Raw genomic sequence first — 26,687 nt, forward strand, 5'->3', positions numbered from 1 at the left:
TGATACAACAGAAAAATCAATTAGCTTCTCAGTGTCAATTTGCTCATTCACTTACAGTGCCTAAACATTTTTCCCATGTTAAGACAGTTGCAGTGAGTTATATGAAAAATATGCAATGATCACTTATATTCTTCATGCTTTTATCAGCCTGTCATAAGCAATGATCTCAGCTGTTACAGGTTCACAAAGTTATTTGACTCCGCAGAGTTACTCACACCCATTTAGGAACTGAAAAATATACAAAATATGAAAAATTATACTCGCCCCTCCAAAAAGCCCTCAATGTTGCTGGTTTAGAAAGTTTTTTTTAAGGGGTGAAGATCTAACAGCATTTATCCAACAGCATTTAGACTTAAAAACATGGGTTACTTGTGGACCCTTTTTCCATCTTAAGCCTTAACTGAAACATTACCTTAATATTTAATTGAACTTTACTTAACCTCCAGTGCCAGCAGTGGAATTAACCCTCTGTATTTCCACACTCATGCCCTGGCCCTTTCATCCCAAGCCAGTGATAACACCAGCTAAATTAAAGCACCAAAAGGCAAGAGCTAAGAATTCCACTCCCTGTAGACAGCCCCTGATCCAGGAGATGTGGAAGAAGAAAACACTGGGCCTGATTAATCAGGACCACTTTAAGAGCCTGCATTTTGGAGGAAGTTTTCACTAAATGAAATACGGACTTGTGCTCATACGGACTTTGAGAAGAAGGATGAAGGAATGTGAGCCAAGAACAGTGTTTCCTCCAGAAAGGAGGATGAAATTTATATCAATTTAGGAAAGGTTCAGGTTGAAGTCCAAGTATAGTCAACGTTGATTGAAAAAGAGATTCATAGCATTTAAATTCTGAAGTCTCAGTTATTTGGTGAAGCAGTCTTGACAAATACAGAGTTTATAATATCCCAGCAGGAAAAAAAATGCTTTATGCTTCATAAAATCATGAAAACTGTGCAGTGAGAGTTGTCTTTCTGAAATCAGCAAAACCTTTTTCCCGGATTCACTAATAAAAATCATCCATTGTAAACATCGACAACTCATGGCATCTAATTATTTTGTACATGGGTCTGCTTTGCTTTCTCCCAAGTGTGTTTAAATAGCATCCATTCCTTAACTGAATTACAATCTGCACGTCAATGAACCCATGTAACTCATGTTTGGAGCTTCATTTGAAGACAGCCAGCCAGACTACATGCCCAAAGGGTTGGAATGTAATCCCGATCTGTGTCAGGGAGACCAAGTGGGCCACATCAAAACCATATCCCTCTGACAGTACACAGATCCTGTCCTCCGTGGTCGTGTCTTTGACTCAGGGTGGCGTGAGGGTTGGGAAAACTGCGTGCTTTCTGTGCATTGTATGAACTGTTTTTAAGTCCTCAACAAAGATGAAGAAAAGCATTCGCAACCCACACATGAATCAGAATAAAGTACCTGAAGCACCATGATTACTCCACCGTCGGCTTTGTTTGTTTCTTTTTCCTCTGGATTTAATACTTTGCTCTGTGCTTCATCTTTGGAGGCAGTTGATAAATTCTGTAAAATAAAGCATTGTTTTAAATAATGCAGAGATCTACTCTTAAAAAATGTTATAGCCATGGATTGATTAAACATAGTGATAGATATACATGTGAAGAGATACGATATGAAATAATATACAAACACACATAATCAGTTGGTGGAATGAAGGGCCTCAACACATGTTTTTATCCTCCTCTGGTGACATGGTCGTAGGATTTAAGAGCACGTGGTTCTCTGGGAATCAGTTTTGACAAACCCAGTGGTTCATAATGTTTTAAAGAAATGACTTCATAACCTGAAGGCTTGTATTTTTATGGACTTTACTGTTGCTGTTCCCAAGTGTCCTGTAGAGTTTCCAACTCCACATTTTCCCATCGAACACAGTCTACATTTGACCCGTGCTCCGCTGGTGGATGCTCTGTGTCTGTTTCTCTGGCAGATAGTTGGGATTCCTCTGCTTGTACATCCTTAGCCTCAGGCAGCAGTTACCTCTCCCCCAGACTCAGCCATTCAGGGCTCCCCTTCAGTCTGAAGGCCAACACTACCTAACTGTGTAACTACACTTTTAGATATAATAATATAAAGTTAACAATTCTGTTAACTGTCACAAAATGCATTTAGATTTTAATGCCAGATTACTGTGTGTATCATTTATACCAGTTGATGAAGTTGATCATATTCACCAAATCACTGAACAGATTACAGGACAAAATGTACAATGTACTCAGCATAAAAAAACATCATGTACGATGAGTGGCCTCAGTGGGACCCAAAACTGTTTTCTCAAGCTCTCTACCTGTCAAGATAAACAGAGAATGGCTGCTCTGACTGTTCTGTATTAGATCAACTTTCTACCCAGTGAGCGATACAGCTATAAATATGGATTTTCAAATAAGACAAGGATCATATCCAATAAGATGGGAAGTTGAACAGTTGTATCAGTGATTAACTGATCAGCTTGAAATATAAAACAGAACAACAATGAATGGAAATCTGAAACCTCTTAACTGATTTGTGAGGCCTATAAAAAGTCAAAGTCAAATCATGCTGATACCATTGGCACAAGCCTGAGGCCAGAATCTTCTCGACTCATTCTGTAGCCCTGACAGAACCTCTCTCTCTAACTTAAGCCTTGTTTTGAAAACTTCTCCACTGCATCTGTTAGTTAAGCCATTTTTTTTTTTTGGGTTCCATTCATGTTGCTCTCAAAGGCCTCCGTTTTTGAATATGCTGTTGTTTATACAAACTGTAGGACTCATCACTTTGTTTATGTACATTACAGCGACACTCAAAATGCTGTGCTGTTACGTAGAGCATTACTGCAGCAATAGTATAGTTCTTTGAGAGGTCTGATATGTGAATGTGTCAGCAGAAAAGGTCTCTGTTTTCCTAAATTTTCAAATAAGTGCAGTGGTATTGTTCAGTGCTACAGTCAATGTGATAGCTGATATCATGGTTTTCTTTTATTTGTAATGCTTTTTATAAATCAATGTATTTGTAATATGAATGGTTAATTACAACATCAGTTTTATAAAAAGATAAATACAAAAATAAAATTCTTGGCTGAAAACTATTGTCCATTTAAATAGACTACTTATATTAATATAATACAGTATTTTTTTGTTGTTGATATTTTTAACTAAAAAGTTAAGGCCATTAAAACACGGCTTTAACTGCATATTTAATCCAGTTTTCTCTCCTTTTCAGATCCACTCTGCAGAAAGCAGTGGCTGGCCTGAGAGCCATTGATGGCCAGGAGACACACTCCATTCTGTCAGCCCCTGCTGTTCAACAGGTCAGCTTGGCCTCGGGCAGCTTCCTAATGTTTTGTCAGGCTCAGCTTAAGCAGACTCGTGATTTACAACAGCAGCACAGCAGGGAGCTCAGGTAAGAGAAAAAGTACTGACTGATTGTGTAAATGTGCTGTCCGTCGGCCTGACTACAGGTCTCACCAGTAATCAGCTAAAGTTGTTGGAATGTTGCTTGACCCCAAAATTTAGTATTTATCCTTTCTAGAGCTGTCATAGACCCATAAATGAAAAAAAGCTGTGTTATTGGTTCTCATTGTTAACTTAGATAACACAGTTTTCATGATGATTCTTTTCTGTAATGCTGACAGCAGGGATTAACCATATGTGCCACTGATTTTCATCTTAGTTAGATTACACACTTACATTGTTTGTGTTGTTAAACTGAAATGTCTAATGGACTTGGTAGCAGCTCAGAAGCCGCTCAGGGGATGTAAGGAAATCGGGAAAGGCTCAACTCAGATTTGTTCAATGAAATTTAGCTTCAAGATGTCCTGGAAAAAAAAGTAATCTGTCATGTATTGTAGTTCCATTGACATAATTTCACACCAAATTACCTAAAAATATCTTTTTGCTAAGAAGTGAAGCAATTTCCCTTATGTTTTTCTCCACAAAAATAAGTTTATTCAGAAAAGGTTGTATTACACTTTTTTTAAGTGTGTGCTGATCAGCCTGTCAGACAGAAAGACCTGAAGCGGTCAGGAATGTCAGCTATCCTCTTGTTATGTCTGATACGTAGGGCGTAGTGAGCCTAAAGACAACGTCCATCTATTTTCACAAGTCCTTCGATGTCACCGGCCTCCGCACACATTGACAGTCCAGTGCAAGACGGACCACCAACACTTAAAACAGTGGTCAACTTTCTGCTTATCTTCGTGACCCTTCCAAATTACACAGCACAAAAGATAAAACGTGGCGGCGGCTACCCATATGGGTCACACCGAGGACTCCTATGGCTCGGGGGTTAGCATGGCGCTCCCTTTGCTTCACCCCTCACTGTGTGCCCTCTACCCCGCTGGCCTCTGGACAATGAGCCATTCTGGGGGCTTTGCAAGGACCAACACAGCCATTTAACCCCTGGCCTGACCTCGTGTCAGACTGAGGTTTAGGGGAGGTGAGGAGAGTGCCACACGCCACTCCTCTGGTGACTGTAAGGTGGGAAATCCTGTGGTTCATCAGGGGTATGCCTCTATTTCACACATATAATTTACTGAACAGCAGAAAATCCTTTTAGACCTAACGCAGTAAAACAGAATGAATCCTTAATGCTGTCTTAGAGTAACTGACTTTAAGCTCAGTATTCAACAAGACACTGAAATAAATGCACACATAAAATACGTAACAGATACTGAATAAGAATTTACTTTCTATGAATAATGGGCTACTTCAAGATTTACATTTTGTCAAACCTAAAAACAAAACTCATTTCCCAAAATGTACACTTTGCCACAAAGAGTCGTTGGTTGCTGAAATTGCTTGTTCTGTCCGAATGAGCTGGTCCCTAACTGTAATTGAAAAGACAAGTAACCAAAGCAGATTTCACTTCTCATCTACACACAGGTAAATAGACCCTTTGAGTATTATTTTCCTGTTGTGAACATGTTTTACTGCAGGTTTAACATGATAGAAAGTTTTCCTGCTCTCTTATGGCAGTGCTATACTTTTTCATGGTGACCCCGGAGTGAACCAGCAGGTACAGGGAGGAGGGGTCATTTGTGTCACAAGCCTTTTGGACCTCTGGACTCCTCTCCTTTTTTGTCCCACTGAGAATGAAAAGCTAGGTCTTTGTAGAGAAGAAGCTGTACTACCTAAGGCTACTAGCCCTCCAGACTGGCTGGGTACTGAAGCATCTCTGGCCCCTCAGGGTTGAGGACAAGGAGGGGACGGGGGAGCAGAGCCAAGCATTGCTAATAGATTCATTAAGTTTCCATTGAGGTGGCTTTGTAGTCAGTTTATCCCTTCAATGAAAGAGACATTATATGGTATTAGGGCACACACAGAGCAGGGATGCAGCTCACACACACACACACACACACACACACACACACACACACACACACACACACACACACACACACACACACACACACACACACACACACACACACACACACACACACACACACACACTCAGTGCATTCACATCACCTCAGATGAACTGATGAAGAATAAGAATTAAATGTCAGACAAATCTGATATTCCATTAATTTACAATTGGATTTTTCCATGTTGCAAAAGAGGAAATTAGCCTGCTGAATTAACCTTCTCTCATACTTTTCAATGTGCCTCAAACTAAATGACTCTGAACCTCACATGATTACAGACCTTAAATAGTTTTGTTAGAGTTTAAACTGCTTCCTTTCTGTTTGTTTGAATAATTTAATTTCATAACACCACAGTTTTTTTTTATATATATTTTTTACTTAGAGCCCAGTCAAGAAAGACACTGATGTAGTCTAGGTGGGTATCTTGATTATGTGTAAGTAGGAATCTATTTTGGAAACAAAACTGTCTGTCTAGTCCACATAAGCCATTGCAGTACAGTAACTCTAATGAGCAGGCAGTGAGTGAGCACCCAGGCCAAGAACAGTGTGTTTTTGTGTGTGTGTATGTTCACAGTAATGCCTCATCTCACCTGGATGCTGTGAAAACCACCCTCCGACACTTCACTGAGACTCTGGAGCTGGCTGTGGACCACAGATTTGCCCATGAATATGGTGACACCACTGCGTCCTCAGGCCAAACAACACCAGAGAATATGCTGGACCTGGACAGTGCCAATGCTGAAAAACTTGCTGAGTCCACGGTTTCATCAGTCATTCCAAGCAGGAACGATATGAACCGTAGCTACTGGACTTTAGAGGAGAAGTCATCTTTGGAGAGCTGGTGTGAAACAGTAGACACTGTTACAACAGTTCCAAAGACAGGGCTTCACTCCTCGTCAACAAAGGAAAAATCTACTCCCTGCCATCTTGAAATGGCAGCTGTGTCCAACCATCAAGACCTGGACCCCAAAAAGTAATTCACCAAATTTTCTGAGTCCATAGTGTCCACTTCTGTGCATCCATTACATCCAACACTATGCTCTTGAAAACAAATCAGTGAGATCAGCTGATGTAGTGTTAGTAATGAAAGCCCCCAAAATCTTCTGTGGTACACAACTGGACGCAGCTGACTGAAAGCAAACACCCTTTTTTATATAATTCTTTTTATAGCAGCTCAGCATTTTATTAGTTTCTGCTGCAGAGCATTTGTCATCATTGGAGCCTCCTCTATTTGATTTACACCAGAAGATGTTGAACACCTTATTCATTTTAACACGCAACTTCATCATTAACACTACGCTATCTTTGGGAGGACGATAGATCTTTGATATGAAGGGTGACTCTGGACAGGCTTAAACTCTCCAGGGTCCTGCTCTCCAGATGTCTGCACAGGAATAAATTCATGTTTTGAAAGACGAAGGTGCTATGACATCATATATATCCCTCACTTTGTGTGTGTGTGCATGTTTGTCTTTGTGTGTGTCCTTTTTGGAGCAGCACAGCAGCAGTGGTGATTCAGCAGTGGTGGAGGAAATACAGACAGAAATGTGGGAATATCAGCGGCCCCCCCACAGCTGAGAAGGGAGGGGGAAGAGGGAGAGATGGAGGAAAGCCAGAGTCAGGACCTTCCTATATTAACGGGAGCGTTGTTGGCCAAGATCGTGCAGCAACTATTATCCAGGTAAAACTATTAGTATTCTGCCAAATATCTGGATGTTTTTGTGGTCTGACTTACAGAAAGTTAAATCCAATGAGCTGACTCACTGTATAAATTATGGAGCAGCAATTCTGAAACTGTGTCTTCTTTCTTACTGGACAGTACATACACCTGTCACACATTTCTGCAGCATTATCAGCCAATAAGGACTATTTAGAAAGGACAAACACAGCATTTTTCCTAATGTCACACTTTTGCCAGACTCTGGTACAGCTGGTACCGGACTGGAAACAAAGTTCCAACCAAGTGTGAGCACATGATTGTGGTATCTTAATTTGATTTAGTGGTAGCAATGATGTGTTAGCTGAGTTGATTCAATTCACCCATTAGGTCAGTATGTCCGTTATGTGAATATGAATTAAAATCAGAGGACATCTGCATAAAAAATTCTCATACTGCCTGTTAGTTATAAAGATAAATAGTCAATAATAGACTGTTACCCTGTCAGTCTGTAAATCTGTAAAACCTCACCAGCTACACATACAATTCTCCAGTATTGTGGCAGATGGCTAAAGTCACTTTCACACAGTGGATATCTGAAAATGTCAGTTTTCAGCCTTAAACATCCATCTTCAGGTCTCATCTGTGCTATGGAAGCTTATCTGGCTAATTCTCTGCACAGGCGTAAGCTGCTGTTCTGAAAAACATGCTACTCAACACTTCTCCCAAATCCCTTCTCAACACAGAAAGTGTTTGATGGGTCCTTCAGGGCTCTCTGAGGTAGGCGGTGGGGGTGGGGTGGGGGTGTAGTAGAGTAGTGCGTGTGCATGTTGGGGTTGTACAGAGTGATTAATCAGATTCCAAAGAAGTGTGGTAGTAAGAGTTCTAGGATTCCTACTCGGCTCAACTTGAAGTAAAGTGCCCTCCCACCGCCTTCACCCCAGCCCACTGGGAATTGGAGGATTTAAAGGCACACTGGAGCTCCATTTGTCTCGGAACAGCCCGGAGTCACGCAGAGTTCAGACAGCAGAACACTCAGCAATTAAAAGAGGGGTTAACATGTTTTATCTCCCTAATGGGATAACACACAATATTTACGTTTGCACCATGATTCATGGAGAAGTTTTTTCTATTTCTCTCTTTGGGTACCTCCAGGCATTCTGGAGGGGCTTCACTCTGAGGAGGAGGCTCGCATCTGCTCTCGCTGTTGTCGCATGCCCTGACAGCGGAGAGGACGAAACCTTTGAGGAGGTAGACGTGGATGAATTTGTCTTTGATGAGGTATGCACACAAGTTCACGTGTTATTCACTTTCATGGTTCAGTAATTCCCCACCCCATCCCCCATCAGGCACACAAACCTGCACAGAGGTTGATACAAAGATCCATAAATATGTACATGTGCTCACCCAACACTCTCACATTATGCACGCAAACATGCACACACGAGTGAACACCCATACGTATATGTTGAAAAAGATTTAAAAACACAGAGGGTCACGCAGAAACCTGTAGAAATGGACACAAAACATACAAAGACACAGAATAATGACAGTAACCTGTATGTACACCCGTTCACATACACACATCGCACACAAAGCACACGTCTACAAATCTTTATGAGCTATTGTTCTAACCTGTTCTTGACACTGGAGATTACACATTACACATTATGTACACTATATACTGTATACAGTACACTATAATATTACATATTATATATAGGATGTTTGATTCTGAGGAAACTTTGTTGTGCCCTAGTTACTGTCCAGAAATATATATATATATATGTGTGTGCGTGTGTGTGTGTGTGTGTATTGCCTATGTTAAAAATAATCTTTTTATTTTCACAAAGGCAGCACTAGAGAAACACTGGACATTGCCGACTGCTGACGACTCACCTTCCAGACATCACCTTGTGTCAGAGCAGCCACGATCTCTGAAGGTGAAGCAACTGTCCAGGGACGTTCTTTAATATTCTTAAACCTGGCGGGCTGGTATTACAGTGAAAGTAGCCAGTGAATTTTGGGATTTACCAGCCCCTGTGTGATGTCAGTGGAAGACTTATTTTCTTGCCCTGCCCCTTTCTCATCTTGCTTATTGCCCCCTCCAGGATTTGTTTCACTCTCCCTGATTGATCTTTAAATTTATTCTCTTGAAAAACAAGATTATTTCCTGGAGGGCTGAAGGTTGCTCTGCACCAGCAGATGTCATTTTTCACACTGGCCGACTGTCGTCCTGTTTTTTTTCCTTCATTTACCTCTTGTTGGATCTTTTCTTTGGAGCATGCTCAGCGCTGTACATCATGGTAGCCGGTTTAGGCCAGCTGATGTGGTGCAGCTGCTGTCGTGGCTGGCTTCAGTGTGTTGACACTGAGGTACACATCAAAGGCACGGATGAACAATTTAGCGCTGGACAAAGAGAAAATGGGATCTGGAGAGTAATTAAGCTGTTAGTTTGACTTACATATGAGCATTCCTTGAGTGTGAAAACTTGCTTTGGTTAAAAGTGTCAGCCAAATGCCTCAAATGAAAACATGCGCTTGAGTTAAATGAGACTGGACATTATTGTATACATTATACAATAATTTCCCTGAGGTATACTGAGGACTCTATGTTGTCTAGACAGAGCTTAAACACTGTTTTTCCATATACATCTCCAGTGTCACACCTTTCTGAATACGTCTCAAATGAAGATTAAGTTTTCATTCTGGCAGATGTAAAGTTTTAAGTTAAAATTGAAAAGCTACAAAAGCTTGTGAAAGGATAACTTTGTGGATTACATTTTGTGAAGCTAATAGCTTCAGCTAAGCTGGATAAACTTTTATCTAAAATTCAAGAAATATACCAAACAATAAAGTAACAAGAAGTATAATTCGTTGCAGACACTGATTCATGTGTGTATTTCAGCCTCCTGGGCCCGTTCCTGAAACCTCCCAGTACACACTCCCACCACCACCTTTATGGAGGCCAAAGCAGGCCTGGGTGGCTGGAGAACAGGTGGACTCCCCTGGGCACAGAATTTCTCCAGAGAGCTCCAACAGGTAAGACAAACCACAGCCTGATTATTGGCTGTCATTAACAGCCAATAATCAATAAAGTACAGATCGCCTGCAAGTATAATAAAGTGCAATAAGAACAATTAAACAACACAAATAACATAATATCAAGCAATTAGTATGAAACAAGCAATATACATAAACAGGGGAAGTAAAAGTTTCTCTCCATGAACAAGCATCATCTCTTTTCATGATAAGTTGATTTCTCAAAAACATGCTGATAATACGTCTGCTGTTTTCTCTTAGTGCTATATAAATATGATTGTTTAGAAATCTGTGTGGTGATAGAAAATATGCATTTTTAAATTTCTGCATCTCTTCTTGTCTCTTTATTATTTCAGAAGCAAATCTCCTGCTTCAGCCTCAGAGCTCAGTGGCCTCTCTGCAAGATCAGAAAAGATTCTGGAAGAATGGTAGAACATCTGTGTCTTTATTAGATTTTGACTCTTTTTGTCACCATTGATGTGTGTGTGTGCATTTTTATTTCACTGAATTTCTGTGTGACATTTCTGTCCTCTTTGTCTCCAGGGGCTTTACCAACAGCCACACAGCTGTTCTGATGCTCAAGAGAGCTCAGAAGATGAAGAAGCAACCGCACAAGAAACACAGGGGTAAGTGTGTGTAGAACTGTGTTGGTAGAAATTCAGTGAAGATCAGAAGCTCTCATGGTTTTCTCCCTAAATAACCCCAAATACAAAGCTTACTTTGTTCAGCGATCCCTCTACACCTGAACTAATGTTTCTGTTTGTCTCGTCATTCCTAATCTTTTTACACCAACTATCCGTCTCAATATGGAAGGAACGGCTGTTATGACACAAATCAATTTTCTGAAAGGAAAGAAATCCACACTCATTTTTAAAACTTTTATCATTACAATCTTTCGTTCCTTCAACCGTGCTTCAACAGCAGCAAACCTTTCCAGCCCATGTATGTTAACAAGCCATTACAGACAGCAGAAGCCTGGGCCTGTCGCCTCTTATTGTGCCTTATTTGAGAGCCGGCAAAGGAAATAACGATCGCCAAGAAACCTCTTGACAATTCATCTCATGATGACTCTCATTCCGTTTCATTGTGGTGGTTGAGTGTGGCTGCAGTGAAAGGTGACCTCACCTCTGCTCTGCTCCAAGAAACAGTAGTCCTGCCATGGTTATCATGCCACGGTCATGTAGAGGAAGGCTGCTCTTTGATCAGAATTGCAAATGCATGATTCCAATAGCAGAGCTCTTGTCATCTTGCTCCACCGACACACAGGTCTATGTCAGCTGTAACTCCTAATGGCATCTGCCTCAGTGGAACCAGAGCGCTGTTCTAATATTTTCCGAATGTTAGGTCCTGGTTTCTGCTTCTGGTTTTAGGCCTGCCTTGTCCTTCTTTGACCCTTTTTCTCTTCTTCTCCTAGATCCTTCTGTCCGCCTGGCCTTGTTCGGAAAGCCCAATTATCAGCATGTTCCAGTGAAGGCACGAAACAGGCCCGCACCAAACAACAGAAATTATATGCAAGGTAAGACTTAGGACATGCTACGCATTTGGTAACCCTTTAGCAAGACCGGTGAATAATGGTTTTACCGAACAATCTGTACAGACTGGGGGGCCCCTTTCACCAACGTTGCACCATCCAAGCTGTAATTTGCAACAGCTAATTTCTTCTATAAATTTTAACATGTTGAAATAATCAAGACACAGTGTACTTGTTGCCCATGCATGAGCATTTGAGAATCCTGCAGGATATATCTGCAATTTGTGAGTGACAATCATTTGTGAAGCGTGACAACATTTACAACGTGTGGGTAAATAGTGTTCACAAATCTGTTTTGTGAAATGGGCCCTGAGCTGTAGGCTTAAGATTAGAAATGTGGACTCAAGTTGGTTGTAAAGGATCATTTCAGTTCATTTCAAGCTGGTTCTTACTTTCAGAGATCTGGCAGATGTCTCTGTTGGTTGATAACATTGTCTTCACCAAGTTGTTGAGATCTGGGAACATAGTAGCTATTGTTATGGATATTCAGTCTTCCAAAGAGTCTACAGGCTGACTGTGATGTATGGTAGTCTGATAGAGAAGAGGAACATTTCTCTCTCCATCGTTTTCTGCTGTGGCCTCCGGCCCTGACCTGAGGTGTAGGGATGATTTGGAATTGTCATATTCACAGCCGCACTTAAAAAGGAGAGAGGATCTGGAGGCAGGGCAGGAGGGAAGACATGGGGGAAGCCTGCTTTCATCATGAGGGCCTGTCTAAATCTATCCTCTAGACCCCACCCACCCCCACCCACCAGGGTCAAGGTCTCACATCCAGAGAGCACGATGCTCGCGATCATCCAGCAGTCAGAGGGATGCTGCAACAACTGTGTTTGCCAGGCAGTGAAGTGTTCGATCTCTCTCTGGTCCAAGTCTCATGCTGCCTGTGTAGAAATGCAGTATGTTTGCTCGTCATTTTAGGATACAGTCTAAAAAGAAATAGAGCAAATTGTAGCTTCCTCTCTGGGGTGTTTCTGGTTCCACTTTATCTCTTTTGGGTGGATTGCTTTAGTCATTTGTTTGTGGAACAGTTGTGGAGGAGTCCCCTTGTTTCCCTGAACATTGATTCATTGCTGTGCAGCCAAAGATCAAGCAACAGCTTATTTCAGTGTTTTCAGAGATTCTGGAGAATTCTTTCACAGATTTTGGTCAGTCACTTTTATTAGACAACAGTGCACAAATGTATCTTTAGCATTTGGTCGAAGGCAGTTTGGATTTTTCAGCCAATAATCTGAGTTTGAGTATGACAGCCTCGTTTTGTTATCAAGTGTTTATTTTGAACTGCAAATGTATCATGTCAGCTTTCCAACTCTCTGATTCCTGACACTGGAATCATGTCTGAGCACAGTATAGCTGTGGATAAGCTCTCAGCCAACTGGCAGTTAAAGACCGGTTCCATCCAAATAACCTATTGCATTACAACAACATTTCCAGTTCTGTTTTTTTCCAGTATCCTTATCTCTCCCCTCCACCCTTGTGTCTTGACAATTCATCAAACAGGACTGGTCTTCTCAAGGAATGGAGTGAAGCAGCTACATCAGCTGATAAAGTAATGGGGGTCAGTGGTTAGGACATCACCTTCCCTCAGCTTAATACCCCCTGTCCTCACTCGCTTTTCGGATCCGATCCTGTAAAATGTGTAACTCTAACCCACTTGGTTCTGGAGGAGACGACTCCTGCTGCCTTTTTACAGGGTGACCAAGACACAGTGGCGACGGTGGCTAAAGAGGTGGTGTGTCGGGGACTGGCTCATGGTGCTGTGATCCCGGGTTCTCTGTAAATGGGCCCAGGCCAGCCTCCCCTCTCGCTCCCCTGGTCCTGACCTGTGGAAGGCACCCCCTCCTCCGGATCCATCCCCAGTGCCCGGGGCCTAGCCAGCCCAGCCCGGCCCAGCCAGCGCTCCCCGACAGGGGCTAACATTTCAGGCTTTGAGTCAAGCCCCTTCTGGAGGTGATTAGCCCCAAACCCATGACAGATTCTTTCCAAGATATCCGACGCGGCGTGTTTATTTTATCCGGGCTCTTTGTGTGGATGTGCTGGACATGAGTAACCCACTTGAAATGGGTATCGGCTTACATACCCAGAGAGGGAGACAGAGAGAGAGAGAGAGAGCGAGAGAGAGAGAGAGAGAGAGAGAGAGAGAGAGAGAGAGAGAGAGAGAGAGAGAATGGTGCAGAGCTGCAAGACATTTTCTTTTAAAGGCAAAAAAAAATCTAGAAATGCACTTCCCTTTTTTTAGATGATTTGTGTTGTCAAGTGTCTGGGTAGATGCTGAAGATGTTGTATGCCTCTGAGCGTTTCTCCTGGTTACTTTCCACCAAAGCCTTCCACTCCACCCCCCTGGACACACACACACGCTCTTCCAACCTTCCTTTTCCATCCAAACTGAGATCCAGCTCCACCAAACATCCGTCCTCATGTCAGAGGGACATGAGCGTATATATTTTTATTTCAGCCTGGAACCTCTACCTCCCGAGCACTTAACTCGATTTCACACTTCAAGTCCTCTACAAAGTCCAACTGAAACACAATCATCTTGTTTATCATCCATCATCCAAAATAACTTAATGTCAGACTATTTACCACCATTCATATGCATTCAATTTTACCCCCGTAATCTCAGAGCCTCTATTTATCTCAGGCAGTGGAGCTCTCTCTTCATAGTATATGTTTGAGATGCACTGGCACACTTAAGGAAGAAACATGCAGAGCCAATGTGCTGTGGGGCGGCAGTTTGAGTCACTCACAGAGACATCCAGCTAAAAACACACTGAGTTAGTCAAATTTCAGATGCGCTCTGATTTTTCTTCCACTTTGCATGTGCCATGGAAACAGGCTTCTTAAAACACTTTTCATGATGCGCTCTATTTTCCAACAAAACGGCTTATAAACAAAATACAAAACAAAGTAAAGGTTCTCTTTAGCTTAGGTGTTTTTAAATATAGAGGAGCACGGTTCAAGTCTGTCAGAGGAAATCTAATGAATCATGTTCCACTTTCTATAGGGCAGTACAAGTCTTCATGAACACATGTCGCCTGTCGACTCCATTACCACAACACGGCATTTGAAGGTTTTTTTTTTTTTGCTGCATTAGAGGTGATTTTATTTATATTATATATATATGTCCTCATATTCTGTGGACATATGATTATAACTGATCCTGTGCAGTGATGTTGGAGGGTAGGAGGCTCCAACGTCCCAGTATCGTGCCCGTCCTTCACCTCTGGTTTGCTGTGGGCCAAAGCATCCACCCTCCTCCTCTCCGGCTTTCTCTTAAGTCAGAGTTCTCCCCACCTCAGTAGAGACCAGATCGCTTAATGTGCTTAAGAGCCCCTCTTAACAGGCGTGACTCCTACAGGCCCCTTCCTGATGTCCTGGAGGAGTACTGGAGGGGGATTCAGGAGGTTGAAGGGGGTCAAAGAGGGGCTTTAGTGAAGGGTTCACAGGGGAAAAGGGAGAGGAGAGTCTCTTCATGCTACTGGAGTGCAGCATAAATGTAAACTTTTTAAAATTTTTTCATTGTGCTCATCTTGTATTTCTGTGTACATGTGTTTGCTACACTATGCCAGAGATTTCAAATTCATCATCTTAGCAGCTTTTGATCTTTTCACATAGTGTCCTATGATGTGAATGACATATATATAATCTGTGAACTGTACAATCCCCTGTTTGGATTATACAGTTCCATAATAAGTACAGTAAAGGAGCAAGTTGCTGTTTGAAAACCTATTCTTCCTCTGCCCCGTCCCTCTGTGGATTTTCAGCTTTGGGAAGTGCGAGTAGCCATTTCCTGGCCTTTGCTGCCCCGGGGGGAGGCATCTATCACTTGACGTTTTTAGTGAGGCTTCTCAATTAACCCATGAAAACTGTAAAGCTTTTCTCTCCTTTTTACAGCTCAGCATAAGCAAGTAAATGGCTTAAATAAATGCATCATTAGTTCCAGCACTGGGCTGTCAAAATTCATTATCAATTTACACCCATCTACGGCAGCATTACTGTCAGCTCAACATAAATGTTTACTTTGAATTACAGCCTTATTATGGGATGTCAGCATAACTCATAAATCAGCAGCCTTTCAGATTTCTCTCTTTAACAAACTGTTGGATCATTGCTTGGATTCAATTTAACAAAGAACCACAAGCGCCAACAATTGTTGGATAAAAGCAGAACCTCTCCTGTTGCATCTTTCAGCAACTTTAAATGTATTATACAGTATTATACAGTCCTTCAAACAAATACACCACCTCAAGCCAAAACTGCTGGAAGATTTGACCGCTGCTGTCTCCCAGTGCTGGGAACCCTGGCCAGCTGTAATTACAATGAAACATCAAGTGTTGCTACAGATCAGGCCCACGAGGTGTTTATTTGTTGAGCACGAACTTTGGTGGGAGGCTGTTAGAATATTGATTATGCTTCCTGTCATTTAGAAACGTGCCACCTTCACCCCAGATTTCGCTGATTAGGCAGGCAATGTTACTTAACATGACAAGAGGAGTTGGAGGAAAGAAAAAATGCCTGTGACATTTATTTGATGTTTTCTGTGGAGTACAGTGTGCGAGGCTGAGCTGGGCCTTCAGCGGGCGGAGAGGACGGAGCAAATGAAGCAGGAACAAGCTCGGCAGTGGCTGGATACCCAGTCTGACAGAGACTCAGAGAGGTGAGGCACTTAATGTAGGTCATACAGTGAGGTGGTGTGTCATGTTAATAAATTACTGTAAAGGGTCACATGACCAGATTACAGGAAAAAGTATTTCCCACTTTACTCCTGTAATATCTATCCATGCATATAGCTTTAATTTTATCTGACCAGGTTTTGAAATATCTGTCATGAAATATCTTTCCAGCGAGATCTGTGGATTATCCAACATTACTGGGACATTGTTTCTGGAAAGACAATTGATGTTGACTCAAAAGGTTTGAGTCAACAGCAAGAAATCTGAGATGGGTAGTGGATGGAATAGTTTAATAAATGATCAATTACTGTTTTTTCCACAGTAAAGGAAATTCTAAAAATGACATATTGGCTTCCAGACTAATTGTCCAAATCACACTCTTACACTTAGGTCATTCTGCACCATGAAGATCAAACATCCAAGTGTGGAAGCAATTAAAAAAAAAACAATTTTTTTAGTCGAGGGAAGCTTTTTAACAGTTTTGGCTGGGTTTTATTATTTTTATTTTCATAAAATAATTTTGATGTCCCATGCTTATTTCCCTCAACTCACTTAGCGAATACATTACACTTATTTATGCCGTGCTGATTTTTTGCTGGTTTTTTTTTTTAAGGCTGAGGGGCAAATCACCCAAATGACAGAAGAGATAGAGCTAACACTTCCATATAACCACTGTGTATCGAAACACATACCATCTGAGGCAGTGAGCATGTAGGCCTGTGCTAACCTAACAAATACACATTCAAATTATCATCTAAGTCATCTCTGTTTATTTTATGTCAGAGATCATTGCATAGACTTGAAGATGGGAAACCACTGAACTGATTTGAAATACAAAGAGCTGTAACAACCTAAACATTTTTCTCTCATTCTCAGCGAGCATTTCTTACCAGAGATCAGCTCAGACATTCTGAATGGAGGCAGAGTGCAGCTAGTGGTGAGTACAGTCCCCTCCCGTCCTCCCCTGCAGCTCATTCACTTCAGTAGAATGACAGTGAGTCTTGATTTGAATCTTTTCTGGGCAGGGGTGGGGGGCAGTTGCATGTATGTGGAGGCATGTGGTATTTACTTTCGCCAGTCAGAGACATGTCCCGTATTGTAGGTTCACTCTCCTGGAGCCTTGTCTCATCAGCTTTGCTTTAGAGGAGGAAAGGGGGAGGGGTGAGTCTGAGGTTTAGCTCCACAGTGACACTTTCAGTTGGATCAACTGGCTGCAATTTCTTCATTTCACTTGCAGAAATCCCAGTGTCACTTTGGAGCAGTTTGCCTGAACCCGAGAACGATACTGATGCTCGCGAGGTCTTTGAAGTCAGAAACCGCAGGTCTTCCTGTGCCGTTATACAGCACTTTGAGTTACGATCACTGGCAAGAGGAGCCGCCCCCTTCCTCCTGTTTCTTAGATATGTTCAGACTGCAGAGCCGCTGCTTGTTGAATGTTTTTCAAAATACTGCACTGCTTGCGTGAGACGTGTCATGTTGGGCCTCATTCATGTGTGTGTGTGTGTGTGTGTGTTTGTGTGTCTCCGTGTGTTGTGTGTGCAGGCTGACCCAGGGTACACAGAACGTCTACATCACGCCAGTGGATTGTGGGCCAACAGCAGTTTAGCTGCCCAGCCCAGCAAAGAAAGAAATGATCCTCGCAGAAACTCTTTGGGTCATGCAAGTGAGTCTTGTGAACTTCACAGCTATTTTCTACCGAAGATCATTGTGTTACTGGAAATTTAAAACTAAACTTTCAACAGAATCCGAATAACACACACATGTATTTTTAAAATGCTCTGCAATTTTCGACCGCTATTCCCTTGAAGCAAATTATTTGTATCACTTACTCTGTTTTAACCTTTTCTTACAAAAACCAGTAATCCAGAGACAGGGTAACGGAGACATGTCTGCGTTATTTAAAGAGGTTTTAGTAAGGTTTTATTGATTGTTCTGGAAATTAGGAGTCATTTTAAACATATATGCAGACATATAAAATATACAGTATATACTGTGTATGCTGTGTGGGTAGATGCTGTAGATGGATGGACAGTTACAAATGTTGCAGTAAGTCTGATTGTTGTTCTGAACATAGTAACATAAAATACAATTTAATTCATAACGTCAACAGTAAATATAACACTGTACCTGTTTTATACAACAGGTAAGCTACCTGTGCATTTATCAGTATCACCATATTTTTGTAGCTATATTTGTAATCAGCCAGTTGCTGATTAAGCAAAGTCACTGTTTCTACAGTTATTACTAACAGTAGAAGGGGAGATGGGCCAAAGTCAAACTTTCCGAGCAGTTTCGTGCTCAGAGCTAAGGAGTCATAGGCTGCCGTAACATAGGAGAAGCTTGTGTGCATTTCTGTGTGTGCACATTCATGTGCATGTACAGTACATGTACATTTAGTACGTGTGTACAGATGTTCCAGTGTTTGCACACTTGCACCAGCGGGGCTCGGGTCACACAGACCTGAGTGCATAGAGCCGGGGATAAAGGCAGCTGCTTATTCAGCCCAGACTGAGTCCACTGGTCGGCTGCTGTGGGAGGGGAGGAGTGCCACAAGGTCGGGCCGGGGACAGAGTGCCGTGAATTTCTCTTCTGACAGGAAACGGGCAGAAAGGAAAAAAAAAAATAAAAAAAAAATCAGTCCTTTCAGTGAAGGATGACTAGCCCTTCTGTCAGGAGGAGTGGGGCTCAGGAGTTTGAGTGACAAAGATGCTACTGACAGGCTGACAGCAGATGATCACATTAAACAAGCCCAGGAATCCAAGTGAAGGAGAGCCCTGTCCCTGTTAACGAAGCCAAATTGGATTCCGATGATGATTTCAAAATGATATCCACGAGGTGCAGCGGGAGCGAGTGTCGTCGTGCTAAGCAGGCAGGCAGACTGTTGTTCTCCTCAGGAGTGCAGCGGGGAGAAAGAAAGCCTCTTTGTCTGCACTGATGAAAACACAGCTAATCAAAATTGTGTAGGGCATATTGAAAGTAACACAAGAGCATCTCTTAAAAAGCCAATTAGATATTTCATAAACTTGGAAAGGGCATCTAATGGTTTCTGTGCTAAACCAGTTCATATCACAGGAAACTGGGTTAAATCAGGGAATTGGGAAAATAGGAGTGTAGCTTCTTTGATGAAAATGTTTTTCATAGTCAACTTGAATGAGTCAGTAATAGAGTGTGACTCAAAAAAACCTTTATCATTTATTTATCATGAAGTATATTCTTTGCCTCTGATGTGGCATACACACATCAAAGTGAAGGTTTAAAGTTAGAGGGTTCACTTAGTTTGCCACAAAAGTAAAGACTACATAAATACTCTATAACCTACTCTATAACCTGTTGCAATCTGATACTCACCACTTGCTGGGACGGTGCCATAAAATGCATTTCCAGGCCTACAAAATATTTTCATTACGTGTGCAGAGGAAACCACTTAAGTTGCATATCTGCTCCCTCAATTTTGTCCGCTGCTCAACCATAATAGGAGGAAAATGATCGAAAACAATTTGTTTGGTCACAGCGGTTGGGTCAAATGTGTGGCCATTTGTTTATCTCTGTGCATTTAATAGCATGACTGCACAACTTACATTAAAATTAGTAACATGTGCATCAAGTTTTGGGTTCTGTTTTCCATTTAGAACAGATAATTGTACAAAAGTCTTTAATAAACTAAATTCAGCCACCAAAGCTGGACCGAAGGTTCTGAAAATAAACACAGAAGACTGTGGTGGTTTATCTTTAAACTACATTACACAAACTTTGAGGAGAGGAAAAGCACAGTGTTACACCGTGGACGGGTGTACAATCAAAAACTGCAGAGCTGCGATTAGGTATGACTCGTGAGTGAAGGGATATTCTATACAGTGTGCCAGCTGTGCAGATATTTGGAGCCGGTTCTGTACCTGCGATGCGTCCCAGGCCCCATACCTCCCCCAGAGCCCTCCCTGCTGTTTGGCTCCCTGTGTGGGGTGGCCGTGGAGACCGCGGGCCTCGGCTCTACACGTGGAATGCATCATGCTCGACAGAAGAGCTGCCTTTGTTCCGTGTGTTTGAAAAGCTTTGTACTGATCCCCAGGTGAAATGGAAGGGCCTCTGATACAGCACGCAGTGCCCCTGGGAGACCGAGCACACAAACACAAAACTCTGTACTGTCCACTGAGTCAGACACACTTCATCTACAGCCTAAGGTTAAAATTGTGTCCTGAAGTAAAAAGTCAACCAAGCTTTTACATTTTGTCAGGCAGCTCTTTTTAATTCCTCATTGGCTCATTCCATGGAAAATCAAAAATAAGATATTACCAGGCCAGCCATTTGTTTTTAGTGTTTAGATTTTAGTTACCCAACCCAAAATGAATGTTCTTCCCTTTCAGAACAGAAAGTCAAAGTCACATGGTAACGATAATTCTATGAATTAATTCATTTATTGCGACTCAGTCCATCTAGGAAAAAGAAATCCTCAGGTGTACAAAAACTGATACACTACTAGTCTGAAAAGTAAAAGTTACCATATAAACCTGTTTTATTTTACCTGTTATTTATCTAAGTATTGCAAGAACTTAACAGCAATGAATTTGTAGCAGTGCAGATGTTATTACAAAAGCACGAATATTACCATTTGAAGTCTGTGATGGATTGATTTTTACACTGCTCATTTGACATGTGAAATATTGACGTGTTCCTTTCCCACTTTGTCTCCAGGAAAAGAGGTTCCATCTCCTAAGCAAGTCACGTCTGCTCCGTTAAAAAAGGAGCGCATCTCCTTCCGAGACAACCCCGTCCAGTTGAGTGGCGGCTGGGGAGGGGGCAAGAGGAGGGACAAAGTACTCAAGTAAAACACAAACTCCTCCATAACCATAACACCGTTTTTCCTGCACTGACCCAACACTGCTTAAGGCAGATACAGCTGTAGTTTTTTTTTTTTTTTTTTTTTACCTTTTTAACCCTGATACATCTACCTACAAAAGATCCAGCATTTTCAAAATATATATATGCATCAGAAATTCTCACAGCCATGGTACCTTGTTAACATGCTTTCTTGCAAAATAGCACAAATCTGATGTCTTAAGAGATTAAATAAATCTTTAGCCAGTAAGTGTCAGTGTGAAATGGCTATTTCTTTCTTCCATGAAGAAGACTTTATTTAGTTTGATTTATAATGCTAAAGCTAATCACTTTAACTGGATCCCCCTGCAGCTGTGCTTTTTAAACTCAGCTGAAAACTCAAGCTCCCTCTCCTGAAAATTAATTAAGACCAATTGGACCTAGACCAGCCCAAATATCCTCAGGCAGTTCTGTTATGTTGATTCTGCTCAAGTATCAGTGCCTGATCGCAGCCAAGCAGCACCAAAACACATGGAGCACAGTCACAAACCTTCCGCAAATGACACGCTTCATATGCAAATGATGGCAGGAAATAAGAACCAGGACCTGAAATACCTGTGGATTCATGTTTCTTAACATGTTGAACTTTGGTTTCTGTGCACTCACTTGACAAAAAAATACAGCATATACAGAGATGTGCTTTTTTCCACTTCTCCTGTACTCTCTTAAGAGTAAAGTTTAATAAAACCCAGAAATTTAAGAGCGATTTCCCCATCCTGTGGATATATTTAGCTCCTGCTCACCAACAGTAGGCTTGAAATTACTGCTTTTATGAGCCGAGCACAAACATTGGTGTTAGAATTAGAAGCCTGTTTTCTTTATTTTCAGTCGTGGATTATAATGGCCTTGTCTGTGTATTTGAATTTGGAGAGCTAAGGCGTCCGTTCACAAACACTGCCCGACCGGAGGCAGGGAACCTCTGGCATGGAGGTTCCTCGCTGGTCCGCTGCCTGGAAATGATAACTTAATGAATATCAAAACAAATAGTCAGAGCTGCAGAGTGGCTCCCTGGCAGGAAATGCATGTCTCTCTATTTATTTTCCTTCTATCTTTCACTTACACATGTCTGGAGGGTGTGTTTTGACTGTACGCGAGCTGATGGGGATTTTTGTCTTTGAGAATGGCGCATGCCAGAGACGAGGTGGTCCTGCCCACTTGGGGGCTGTTGTGAAACCCTAGACCACTGTCCTCCTTCAGGGGGAGGCTGATTCATCGAACCCCCTGGGGGACACCAAAGGGATGTTTTTCTGTCATCAAACTGTCATTATACAGCTGTGATACTGGAAAACTCAGATTTTTATTGCACATACAGCATTATCAGACAGGTGACGTAAAAGTACCAAAAGGTTTTTGTTTTGTTTGACACTACTGCTTCTGAAATTATATTGTTAAACCATCGTCCACCAGCCTTCATTAGATGTGTTTACTTTTGGGGTTATGGGTAAATTATATGTAACCTAAGACATCCAAAATCCATTGCCTGGTGAAATGAGGGCTCCACCACACATTTAGATAAGATGAAGAATGTCCCTCTCAGCCCAGACTGCCCTGCCAGCCTGACCTCAAGTCAGCAAATGTTGTCAAATGGAGTCTGGCAGATTGAGGTTTTGTACCCAAATCACTCCAAGTTCTGTCTTCAGATGCATTAAAGGACCATAACAGTGTATTTGCAAGTTCTAGTTACAAATTAAAACTCCACGTTATTGCTGTCCATTTTTAATGCATACTGTAGAGTTTTAGATTTTTGGGCATTTTTTTGTGAACAATTCCAGGCAGCTGTAGGTTTCTATTCATTTCCGTATGTTTGAAAATGAATTAACACACTCGTGAAACTTGCTTGAGCTGTGTAATTAATCACAGTGAACTTCAAGCCTGCGCTAATTTTTTCAAAGTGTTGTTGTTTCACTGCATTGGAAATGTGAACCCATTCACTGCAAAGACTGACGGCTCAAGCACATTTCAAGGGTGTGATGATAACTTTATATGTAGATTAGGATTAGGATTAGATTAGGAAACCATTGGCTGCTTGTTTCTAAAATACAACATATCTTGCATAAAATAATTAGCTGCAGTGTAAAGTGTAAATTATTTGTAATAAATAGGCAAAAAACACTGGTTTCTCTTGGTGGCAATAATCTAAAAAATACTGATAGTGTACTGAGGCATATTCTGATGAGAACAGTGCCTCTAGTACTAAAAGATGGTGGAAGACACACAATAGACAAACCACAGTACACGTGTGTGCAGGCAGTATGACATACTAATGGAAATGTAGCTGTAGAATAATAATAATAATAATAACTTTATTTCTATAGCACTTTTCAAAACTTGGTTACAAAGTGCTTTACAGAATAAGAACAGACAATCAATAAAACAGCAAAAGAGAAAAAAAAAAAAAAAAAAAAAAAAAAAAAAAAGTAGGATAAGACACACATTTAAAATCAGTCATATAAAACAATTTGGGCATTTCTACCCAAACGCCAATCTATAAAAGTGTGTTTTCAGTTTAGATTTAAAAGTGACCACAGAGTTGGCCAACCTGATCTCCTCAGGTAGAGAATTCCAAAGCTTTGGAGCAATAACTGAAAAAGCCCGATCTCCTCTGGTGAGGAGTCTGGAGGAGGGCATGGCCAAAAGGGTCTGACCTGAGGAGCGCAGGCAGCGAACCGGAGCATAGGGAGAGAGAAGGTCACAGATGTAGGAGGGGGCAAGGCCATGAAGAGCTTTAAAAGTAATTAATAAAATTTTAAAATTAATTCTAAAACTAACTGGTAACCAGTGAAGTGATGCTAAAATAGGTGTTATGTGCTCGTACCTCTTTGAGTCAGTTAAAAGTCTTGCTGCACTATTTTGAACCAGCTGAAGACGATTCAATGTTTTTTGACTCAGTCCTGTGTATAGAGAGTTACAATAATCTATTCGTGAGAAGATGAGAGCATGAATGACTTTATTAAGGTTAGCATATGACACAAATTGTTTAATTTTGGCAATATTGCGTATATGCAGGAAGCATGACTGCACCACCTTTGTTATATGTGTCTCAAAGTTAAAATCCGAATCTAAAATTACACCCAAGTTACGAGCAGAAGGCATAATTAGAGGTCTCAAATTTCCGAGGCTTTCTTTCAGGTTTTCTCTCGCATTCCTAGGCCCAAAAACTAAAATTTCTGATTTAGATTTATTTAACTTTAAGAAGTTTTGAGACATCCAGCTCTCCATATCCGAGAGGCAGTTAAAGATGTGGATCAGTGAATCTGGGTCATTGGCTGCAAGAGGGATGTACAGCTGTGTGTCATCAGCATAACAGTGAAATTGGATGTTGTGTCTTCTGATGATGTGGCCAAGTGGGAGCATGTATATTGAGAACAAGATTGGACCAAGAGTAGAACCTTGAGGAACTCCACAGGACAACAAGGCTGAAGAAGAAGCACACTGTCCGAGTACTACAGAGAATGGCCTTTCTAATAGGTAGGAGTTAAACCAGGAAAGTGCAGTGCCTCTTACGCCAACCCAGCTTTCCAGCCGCTGTAGTAAAATTCCGTGGTCAACTGTATCAAAAGCGGAACTTAAATCCAGCAGGATCAAAATTGAACAGGACCCATTGTCAGCGGCTAAAAGCAGGTCATTCATGACTTTAAGGAGGGCAGTCTCTGTACTGTGATGGCGACGGAAGCCTGATTGAAAAGTTTCAAAAATGTTGTTATTATTCATGTGTGCAATAAGCTGAGACGCAATTGACTTTTCTAAAAGTTTTGATAAGAAAGATAAATTCGAAATTGGTCTAAAATTATTAAAATCTAGAGGGTCAAGTGTAGGCTTTTTAAGAAGTGGTCGCACTATGGCTTTTTTAAAACTGTTGGGACACACACCAGTAGACAATGAACAGTTAATAATGGAGAGAATATGAGGTCCAATTGTATCCAGAATCTGTTTTAAAAATCTTGTAGGCATCACATCCAGCTGACAAGTGGAGTTATTTGTTTGGTTAATGAGATGGTGTAACTCTGCTAGTGTTATTTGTTTAAATTGAGTTAGGTAGGAAGCAGGTTCAATCAGCGGGACAGTATTAGGTGAGGCTGGTGGGATGTGGAGCCTGATGTCTTCAGTTTTTTTCAAAAGGTGGTGAAGAAATTGCTCACACTTTGAAGCAGATATCTCAATAGGAGTACTTGGTGGAGGTCTGACTACAGAATGGATTGTTTGAAAGAGTATTCTGGGATTGTTGCAGTTTTTGTTTATCAGATCGGATAAGTAGGAATTTCGTGCATCTTTTACTGCTTGTTGGTATGCATGCATTAGATGTTTGAGGTTTTCCAATGACACAGTGAGGTTATCCTTTTTCCATTTTCTTTCTGCTCTTCTGCATTGCGTTTTCAAGTTTCTAGTGTGTTCATTTAGCCAAGGTAAATATTTGTGCTTTGGTTGCTTGTTTTTGAATGGGGCAATTACATCTAGAATTGCTGTACATGTATTGTTAAAGCCATCAAGTAGGGTGTCAACGGATACATTAGTTGTGTGACAGCTATTAGATGTCAGAAACATTCTAACAAAATTAGCAGATGCATTAGGTTTAAATGTCCGTGTACGTATACTTAAATGAGGTGTGTCTAGCTCAGGAGTATATAGTTGCAACAAGCAAGTTACAGCTTTGTGGTCAGACACACTAAAATCCAGAGGTTGCACATTTCTAATAAGGTCGCAGGTTGAAAGTACCAAGTCTAGTGTGTGTCCCTTGCAGTGAGTGGGAACGGTTACATGCTGTACAAGACTAAAAGATTCGACAAGATGAACAAAATTGGTGGTCAAACCAGAAGACATAGGGCAACAAACATGTATATTAAAATCGCCAAGGATGACAACCCTGTCATATCTGCTCATAATATTGGAGAGAAAATCAGAGAATTCATCAATGAAACTATTGACGCTCTTGGGGGGCCTGTAAATTAAAATGCATACTACTGGATGTCGGGCGCATATGCGAAAAACCAATGACTCAAACGTTGTAAAAGTGTCTGTTGGTAAATAGGAACATTTAAAACAATTTCTATAAATGACTGCAACTCCACCTCCACGGCCAGTGAGTCGGGGTTGGTTCAGACATAGGTAGTTGGGTGGGCATGTTTCAGACAGTGGAACGAAGTAACCAGGGCTTAGCCATGTTTCAGTTATGAATAGGAAATCTATGTCATTTTTTAAAATAAAATCCTGACATAGGAAGGATTTGTTGGCCAGAGACCTGATATTAATCAGGCAGAGATGAGCCATCGGGTTGGGGGACTGAGTTGAAGTCCTTACAGGAATCAGGTTATTTAGTCGAGCTGAGTTGGATGAGTGAGATACTACATTTCGCCTTTTGGTGATTCTGGCTGGTATTATAGAAGGAGCAGAGAGAGTGGTAGTAGGGTTAGCCTTGGGCACACTAGAAGGAGTAAAGCTGATTTGAGGTCTAGTGCTGGTCATGTGAAGAAGCTGTTACAGTTGTCATTCAAGTAAGCAGTAAATCACAGAAAGACCAATAACGTTATTAGGACTGGGTGGAAATATTTTT

At 41.4% G+C, this 26,687-nt stretch overlaps 1 protein-coding gene across 1 annotated transcript in view; it reads left to right on the top strand.

Moving 5' to 3' along the window:
• Positions 1-21,151, top strand: part of lrriq1 (leucine-rich repeats and IQ motif containing 1) — a 30,222-nt gene extending 9,071 nt beyond the window's left edge. Inside the window, exons 15-27 of the mRNA XM_041039177.1 lie at positions 3,223-3,402; positions 5,943-6,341; positions 6,866-7,049; positions 8,181-8,306; positions 8,879-8,968; positions 9,933-10,066; positions 10,423-10,494; positions 10,610-10,692; positions 11,481-11,582; positions 16,146-16,251; positions 17,144-17,204; positions 17,810-17,930; positions 20,957-21,151. Coding sequence (XP_040895111.1) covers positions 3,223-3,402; positions 5,943-6,341; positions 6,866-7,049; positions 8,181-8,306; positions 8,879-8,968; positions 9,933-10,066; positions 10,423-10,494; positions 10,610-10,692; positions 11,481-11,582; positions 16,146-16,251; positions 17,144-17,204; positions 17,810-17,930; positions 20,957-21,090 — 1,792 coding nt within the window. The 3' untranslated portion in view covers positions 21,091-21,151. The remainder of the gene's footprint in view (positions 1-3,222; positions 3,403-5,942; positions 6,342-6,865; positions 7,050-8,180; positions 8,307-8,878; positions 8,969-9,932; positions 10,067-10,422; positions 10,495-10,609; positions 10,693-11,480; positions 11,583-16,145; positions 16,252-17,143; positions 17,205-17,809; positions 17,931-20,956) is intronic.
• Positions 21,152-26,687: the final 5,536 nt, after the last annotated feature.

The sequence above is a fragment of the Toxotes jaculatrix genome, chromosome 5 (assembly GCF_017976425.1).
Source record: "Toxotes jaculatrix isolate fToxJac2 chromosome 5, fToxJac2.pri, whole genome shotgun sequence".
NCBI lineage: Eukaryota > Metazoa > Chordata > Actinopteri > Toxotidae > Toxotes > Toxotes jaculatrix.